Source organism: Colletotrichum abscissum (assembly GCF_030869225.1).
Source record: "Colletotrichum abscissum strain IMI 504890 chromosome Unknown Scaffold_54.1, whole genome shotgun sequence".
NCBI lineage: Eukaryota > Fungi > Ascomycota > Sordariomycetes > Glomerellales > Glomerellaceae > Colletotrichum > Colletotrichum abscissum.
Window position 1 is genome coordinate 173,185 of NW_026850476.1, and position 8,128 is coordinate 181,312.

General features: G+C 49.8%; 3 protein-coding genes across 3 annotated transcripts; 2 read left to right on the forward strand and 1 right to left on the reverse strand.

The window, feature by feature from the left end:
* Positions 1-978: 978 nt before the first annotated feature.
* CABS01_14456 (endoribonuclease L-PSP) lies at positions 979-3,444 on the forward strand (the record flags this gene model as incomplete). The annotated part of the gene is made up of 5 exons (XM_060547795.1): positions 979-1,300; positions 1,360-1,888; positions 2,015-2,309; positions 2,947-3,067; positions 3,152-3,444. The coding sequence occupies 5 exons, from the start codon at positions 979-981 to the stop codon at positions 3,442-3,444; spliced, it is 1,560 nt and encodes a 519-aa protein (XP_060393304.1).
* An 828-nt stretch (positions 3,445-4,272) lies between these two features.
* On the forward strand, positions 4,273-6,142 carry CABS01_14457 (uncharacterized protein; the record flags this gene model as incomplete). The annotated part of the gene is made up of 7 exons (XM_060547796.1): positions 4,273-4,321; positions 4,373-4,567; positions 4,625-4,764; positions 4,825-4,969; positions 5,028-5,633; positions 5,690-5,928; positions 5,990-6,142. The coding sequence occupies 7 exons, from the start codon at positions 4,273-4,275 to the stop codon at positions 6,140-6,142; spliced, it is 1,527 nt and encodes a 508-aa protein (XP_060393305.1).
* Positions 6,143-6,765: 623 nt separating this feature from the next.
* CABS01_14458 (uncharacterized protein) lies at positions 6,766-8,128 on the reverse strand (the record flags this gene model as incomplete). The annotated part of the gene is made up of 3 exons (XM_060547797.1): positions 6,766-7,003; positions 7,054-7,784; positions 7,853-8,128. The coding sequence occupies 3 exons, from the start codon at positions 8,126-8,128 to the stop codon at positions 6,766-6,768; spliced, it is 1,245 nt and encodes a 414-aa protein (XP_060393306.1).

Below are 8,128 nucleotides of genomic sequence, written 5' to 3' on the forward strand. Positions count from 1 at the left end.
TTTTGAGCCGGGATTGTGCTGTGGCGGTTTCCAAGACCAAGGTCAAATAGTGCAAAAGTAACGGCAGGCAGAACGATGAACCAAGCAGCAAGCAGAGGTGTAAGCCGAGGAATGGAGTGATCTGTCCCAGGAACTTTTAGTGAAGCTGCTATTTGACTGGGTGCAATTGTTGAATAAATATCAGATACTAAGTCTTCGGAAAGCACTACTCGATATCATAGGTAATAATACGAAGTACGAAAGTCAGCATCTGTGAACTCTGTTTCGGTTTCGTAATACTACCCAATCAGATATCTTTTGCTTTCAAAACTTCAGATCCAGTCTGCGGAGTTTCTGCCGAGAGGAAAGGGGGAAAGAACATTTGATAGCATTGTTACGGATAATGAAACTTCGACTAGGAAGTGACATGAATAGAACAACGCTATTACTTGTTATCGCTACTGAACCAGGTTGCTTGGGATGCGCCGAGGTTTGATAAATTGATTGATAAGCGCAAACTCCAGTTTCCAAGTTGTCCTGAACTTGAGCATCTACCTGCCAGCTTCCACCAATTGTCTACCAACTATGGACTCTGGCGAACAATAACACTTTCCCATTGTGTTTAGTGGTATAATCCTGGCGTCATATTGTACAATCTCTCATCTGATCAGCCAAAGAACCTACTATGGCGGCATTGAGTCAGCAGAGGAGGGAATCGTGGGATAAAACGCCTCGTTTTCTCGGTCCCGGCTAGAAGATAGTCCTCACATACCAGTCGACACCTACTCACACCTTCGTTTTCTGTTCTGTCTTACACAATGTTCGAACTAGAAACCATCATCAAGAGGATGGCCAACGCCGATCCCTTTTTCGACTTCGGTGGTCAAACATAGCCGCTCGTGGGAGCCACAGTAGCCAGTGCCGCCTCACAAGCAGACCTTGGCGGCAGCAGACGAGACTTTGAGGCTACCCTCCCCAGAAGCGACACGCTCGGAACATATGGCTCCTCCAAGTAAGCTTCATAGGGCTGGCATTCTAGTGACACCCGCGTCCGTGTCGCTTCTCAATACCTTCAACTCCGGCCTGCTTACCGTGGCTCTGCCTGCGGTAGCCAGGGAGCTCGACATTGCTCCGAGCGTGCAACTGTGGCCAGCATCTGTCTATGCTCTAGGGTTATCGTGCGGTCTCCCTCCCCTTGGCACCATCGCCGACGTTGTTGGTAACCGTCCCGTCTTTGTGACGGGCCTGTTATTATATACGGTCTTCGCCTTGGCAGTGTCGCTCAGTCGCACTGGGGGAGAGCTCATCGCCTTCCGCACGGGTGCAAGGTGTTGCAATGTCCTTTTGCATGCCGCCCGCTGTGAGCATCATAACTTCAAGCTTACCCGCGGGTCGCACCCGCGATGTTGCTTTTGCGGTCTTTGGTGGTGGTAATCCAGTTGGCTTCGCCATGGGGCCCCGTCCTGGGCGGTATCTTTGTCCAGGCCGCGAGTTGGCGCGCCGGCTACTGGATGCCCACCAGCGTCAATGCGGCATTCATGATCCTCGCCTTCTTCTGTCTGCCTAGGCGTCTCCCGGGATCGGATCGAGTCCCACTGAAGAGCATGGTCCACCGTCTTGCCCATGAGCTAAACTGGGTCGGCGTCGGTTTTGCTAGTGCCTGTTTGGCTCTCATGTCTTACCTCTTCTCCGAGCTGACAAACGGCGTCGCCAGCTTTATTCGCCGGCCTCACTCCATTGCCCTGTCAATTGTTGCCGGATTGCTTGTTCCATTTTACGTCTTCTGTGAGAGTCGTCAGGAGAGACTTGGCCGCCCAGCCGTTCTTCCAAATAGCATTTGGCACCGACTCGAGTTTGCAACCGTCTGTCTCTCCCTCTTCCTCACCTGGTCCTGGTTCAACGCCTTTTCGTACTGGACTAATCTTTATTATCAGGAGTCCCATCAGCTAGATGCCTTGCAGACGGCTGTACGGTTTCTGCCAGTGGTTGTCTCTGGTCTAGGTACCAACCTCGTCGCAGCCTAATTCATGGACAGAGTCGACACGGGTATGCTGAGCCTCATCGGGGGAATCATGAGCATCGCGGCACCTCTTATCTTTGCCTTACAGGATGTGTTGTGGATGTACTGGAAGTCTGCCTTCCCGGCCATGATCACCAGCGTCATCAGCACCGACCTCCTCTTCAACATCAGCAACCTAATCATTACGAATAACTTCCCGGGCAAGAGCCAAGCTCTCGCAGGTGGCGTCTTTAACACTGTTGCGCAGTCAGGCAACAGCATCGGCCTGGCTGTCACTGCTATGATTGCGGCTTCGGTACAGGAAGCTGCTGTAAGCGAAAAAATGGCTACGAGCGGCTCCGTGACATTCAATTCTTCTCTGCTGCAGGGCTACCGGAGCAGATTTTGGACATGCTTCGCTGCTGCTGTTGTGGTCACACTGATCAGTTCGACTGGCTTGCGAAAAGCTGGGAAGGTGGGAGAAATGAAAGAGGTGTAGTCTTCAACTCCGCCAGGTGTTAGGGGTAGGACTCAGATTAGGGTCCAGCTCATACATTGGGTGTGGCGTGAGAGCCTAATTCGATATCGAAAATCCTCAAGGAATTCAAATTCCGCCTCGGATTCGGGTTGTTGGGATAGAAGGGTGCGATCCGTGCACCCATGCTATCTCGCGAGGGACTTGAATTCCGCGCCTCAAAGTCTTACCAGTGCGTGAGGGGTGTCTATGTATTTCGCTATTCGCGGAGTTCCTTAAATGCCCTGGTGGACTCGTCGGTATTTTCCAGATATGGAACTTGTGTACATTGCAAAAGCCGCAGGGAGGACTTTTCTTCTACTGGAACTTACAGAACTTTTCTCTTGCATCCAATTCTTTGCGACGAGCCCTTTCGTCTTCATCGATCATCTGCTAGTTGCAAGTCTGTCGTCATTTTTCACACTAAGCCATCACGTCACCGCAATTGAGGAAGCCCGAAGTCATGTCTCATCTACAATTCTTTGCGTACGAGGGACAGGGGGTTGAAAAGCAGAAAAGGTACTCCTACAGCCAGGCAGTACGAGTCGGCGATCGCATTGAATGCTCGGGACAAGGTGAGCTTTCCCATCACATCCTTCCCCCAAAGGCTCATCCGTTGCCTATTCCATCGAAGTTACGCCTAACTCGGTTTACTGAAGGTGGTTGGGATCCGATCACTGGAGAGTTCGAAAAGGAGATCAACGCCCAAATCGATCTGGCTTTTGAGAATGTGGATCGATGTCTTAAGGACGCTGGTGGCAAAGGATGGACCCAAGTCTACCGTGTCAACTCATATCACGTCCCAATCAACAATGAAGCTCTGGAAGCGATGGTCCGTAACTTTAGGAAGTGGATGCCGGATCATCAACCTCTGTGGACCTGTGTTGGCGTTCCACGTTTGGGAGAAGATGACATGCGCGTGGAAATCGAAGTTGTGGCTCATGCTGTCTGAGAGATATCGTCGCAAATAAGAATTGAAACTTCAAGATATTTCTTCTCGTGCCTTCTTGTGGCTGACACGATGGGCTTTTCAATGCGGACATTGAAAGTGCATTTCCGCAACTCGTAAACGAAACCACGGGAGCGCATGAGACTCCCCTCGCCCATATAGGCATGCAATCTTTTCAAAATTGATCCCCGCCGAAGTAAAAGTACTTCCTATGGCACCTTAACTCGAAGAATCACGTCTTCACTTCATCTCTCCGGCGAGTTCAAACACTGTCAAGCGTTAAGATTAGGCCAGACTCTGGAATATCATTGATAACAGATATCTGATGAAGGAGTCTAAAAGACCCGGCAATTTCGACTCTTCGAATAAGCATCAAGAACAGGCCAAACTCAGGGTAGACAGGCTTCCACGTCCTGCAGTACACTGTAAGGCAAGACTCAGCTTGATAGGAGATCAGAGCCATGCAATCTAGCCATGGTGCAGCTGATAAGAAGTCATCGCTATTATGAATTTAGAGTTTGACAGATTGTCACAAAGTCCAAGCTCATAGGCCAGTGAGATAAGAGATGGCCTTGCCCCCTTAGACGGAATGCGAATTCCTATCTCTCGACGAGACCAACAGAATGATTGATAGACCATTTACGGAAAGGCCTTCACCAAATTCTATAGACGCCTCCAAGTGACCCTGGCCAGAAGGCTGGGTATATCAGTCTAGTTTATACGTATCGATGGCTTGACTTATTAAATCATGAGGCATGCGCTCACTACAATGACAAAGTTCGAGTGCAAGGCAGCCCATCAATCTTCGAATTTCCTCATCTATTGCCCAAAATGTTATCAGCCCGCAAAATCCTCGTGTACAGCATTATCTTCTCGTCTGGTGAGTTCGTCTTGGCAACACAATCGTGCCATCTCTAAGAAGCTGCATTAGCAACTATCATTGGGTATGATTCCGGATACTTGAACGGCGTGCTTGGATCCGAGGACTTCACCCGAATCTACGGCGTCAAACATAGCGTCACCGGAGACGTATACTTGACTCCATATACTCGGAGCATATTCTCTGCGTTATTCGTCGTTGGAGCTCTTGTAGGATGTCAGCTAGTAGCACCTCTTACCAATCTACGTAAGTCTTTAGGCGTTTTGAACCTAGAGTGTTGCCAAACTTGCTGATCTTCCGCAGTTGGCCGGCGCGGCAACTTGTTCACAGCCTCAATCAGCTATGCTGCAGGCGTAGCGCTCCAGACGGCTGGACTTGCCCCACCCATATTCATCGTGGGCCGTATTTTACTTGGTATTGCTCTCGGCCTCATCTCTATCACAGTAAGAACTCAGCTTCACACCTCTTGTTAGTTTGAACGACAGCTGATTATTATGATGCAGGTTCCTGCCTATCTCATGGAATGCTCTACGCCAACGAATCGAGGACAATTGATGGCATTCTACACCCAATTCCTCACCACAGGCAACGTCATAGCCTGTGGCATCAGCCTGGCAACTTCCAAGTATAACGATTCCCGGAGTTGGCGTAAGTAAATTGCGAAAATAAGATGACCACATATAGGCAGAGGTTGACCCGGAAGTAGGCATTACGATCGCATTCCAGCTGGTGTTGGCACTGATCGTTGTCATCGGTGTCTTTTTCTGTCCCGAGTCGCCACTCCTCCTTGCCAAGAAGAACCAGAAATCCGAAGCGCGCCGTGCTCTTGCCATTCTCCGCAATGCAGACGTTAACTCCTTAGAAGTTGACGACGCCATGGTCGAAATCGAAAATTACATTACAGATCAGAATACGCACGGAAGCGCAAGATTCATCGAGTGTTTCCGAGGAACCGATCTCAGAAGAACTCTCATTGGCGTGGCGATGTCATTCTTCACTATATCCACAGGCATCACCTTCTGGTTCGGCTACGGAACAACCTTCTTTGCCGCGGCGGGTGTCGACGACTCGTACCTGATCTCTCTGGTTCTCGCCATCACCAATTGCGTCTTCACAGCACCTTCCATGTATCTCATTGAGCGTCTGGGAAGGAGAAGATCTTTGATCGCGGGCGGGATCCTTATGGGACTCGCCCAATTACTCACCGGCGTCATCCATAGCGCTGCTCCGGACAGCAAAGCTGACAAGATGATGCTGATCTTTGGGGCAGTGTTCTTTATCGCTTCATACGCACCAACTTGGGGTGTCGGGGGTAAGTTGTCTGCGTTAGAACTCTGCAGAAGAGAACTCCACTGACGAATTAAGTAGGCTGGCTGTTGATGGCAGAGCCTCTGTCCGATCGTGCGAGAAATTACCAATCTTCCATCGTGTTGACGGCATACTGGATCATCACGTGGCTGGTTGGATTTGTTACGCCTTACATGATTGATGAGACTGCCGGAGACCTCGGAGTCAAGGTGTCCTACATCTGGTTTGGTATGACTGTTCTGTCTCTCGTCTGGGCCTACACCTGTGTCCCAGAACTCACGGGGCTTTCCAGGATGGAGGTGAGTTGCACTGCTCGGAAAATCAAACTCATAGTCTCATGCGCATGGCTGATTCCAACAGATTGATAAATTGTTCGAAGAGAATGTGCCTGCATGGTGTTCACGGACGTGGCAGAAGAACCTTCGAATCATTCACGCAGTCTCTGAGTCTGGTCCAGACAAGGCCGTCGTTATTGAAGAAAGGATGCAGTCTAAGGAGGAACAGTCAACTTAGTTCGACATTACAATACATCTTCCGGGATTACAGTTGGAAGACACTAAGGTACTTAAGGCTCCGAGGGTTGGAATTGTTGGCATGGGAAAGGGGCCAGTGTATTGGCGTAGTGAATCTGTGGAGAGAAATCAAGCAAGATCGTTTTCTCAGATGTGTCCAATGACGTTTCTTGTATTCGATTCAACGTGAAGTCGACAACACTCAATGTTCTACCCACGTGCCTGAATAGCACCGGCAAGCACAACAACATAGGTAGGCTACACACCAATATCACGACTTAAATTCTTGATTCCCCGTTACTTTCAATCATTCACGTCAGAACCGTCAGTTTCTCAATATCGTCATGGTCGGAATATACATGGCAATGGTATAGGCGATCCCGGCATACCAATTGAAGCCTTCGGGTCTCGGTATCACACTCATTGTGAAGAATGGCGTGGTAGGCGACTTTCAGCAAGGCCTACTCGGAGTGTCAGGCTCACCTCATTATTGACGAGTAATCGACTCATAGATTTCCTCACAAGGCAGAAACTTTGACCACAGCTTGCAATTACTGACGAGGGTCTCGATTCGTCAACGCGAGTTTCGTGGCAGACATTTTCGAATTCAAGTTAACACTTGTCCTAACCCACCCTAACAACCACTTTTCCCGTGTTTAAATGATTCCCAAAAGCTGCCATTCGGGATGGTATCTCCTCAAGACAGACTTCCGTAACTATAGGTTTCACTTTACCATCCCTGATATACTCCATGACCTTATAACTCTCATCCCATCCACCCATCAACAGACCTTGAAGCTTGATGGAGCGCTCAACCATCAAGGCCAAGGGGATTGTCAAGTTGCCCCGGGATTTCGTCACGCTGAAAGATGTCAGCAATGTCGGTCACAAATAGCCCGGAAGTAAACTCACCCTACGCATATCACCGAGCCGCCGTCGCAAACGTAGTCAATCAGCCCTTCAAAAGCACTTTCGTCACCTGATGTGACAAGAACAGAGTCTGCGCCGCGGCGAGCCTCTCCTACAGGGCGCAATCGAGCACAGGCGTCTGCTATCCTCTCCATAACCTCAATCCTCTCCGACGCATTGAAAGGCGCAGTGATGAATTCGTCAAAGACGTCAGCAGCCCTTGAGCCCAATGCTTCAACCTTCCACGGCAAATCGATGCCAATAACCTTTGCCCCAAACACGTTGCGAGCCATTATGCCGGCCAGATGTCCTATCCCGCCGCACACCCCGCTCACAACGATCACGTCCCCGGGGGCAGGAGTCGCCGCTTTCAAGGCTTTGAGTGCCGCGGCACCAGAGCACAGCGCCGTAGTATACAGACCAAAACTCACACCCGCCGTTTCATCAAAGATGAAATCTGGCAGAGGCATAAGTGAGGTATAAGGTGCGGTCATGTACTGCTGAAATGTGCCATTGTGGTGGCGAGGAAATGTCGTCTGCTTATGACAGGATTCTGGAACGCCGCGAATACAGTAATGGCAACTTCGGCAGTAAGATGCTAGATATCTTGCCGCAACTGGTTTTCCGAGGAGCGATTTATCGTGGCTCATAACGATATGCCCGATGCCTTCGTGGCCTGCGATGTGGTTTGGTCCACGGAGGCCGTCCTCAGGGCCGAGAGAGAAGACAACATCCTGTAAGTAAAGGTTGTGAATAGAAGTTGTTCAGAGCTATTATTAAAATGGTTGAGGGGGGCACTTACGCTACCGCAAATTCCTGTGTAAGCTATCTTCATAACAACTTCACCAGGCCTTGGATGTTGCACGGGAATTAGCTGAACCTCTTGGTTGAGCTTTGGGCCCAATTTTGGTGTCACAATTGCTGTCTGGAAGGCTGGTAAAGTGAAGTCACCTAAGGTGTGAGGAGCCGATGACGATGAAGAAACATCTAGCAGCTCGACCTGTAAAGGTGGCAGGCTACTGTCGGACGATACCTCGTCCGTCAATCTGAGTTTTTCTCCGTGAGAATTGATCACCAT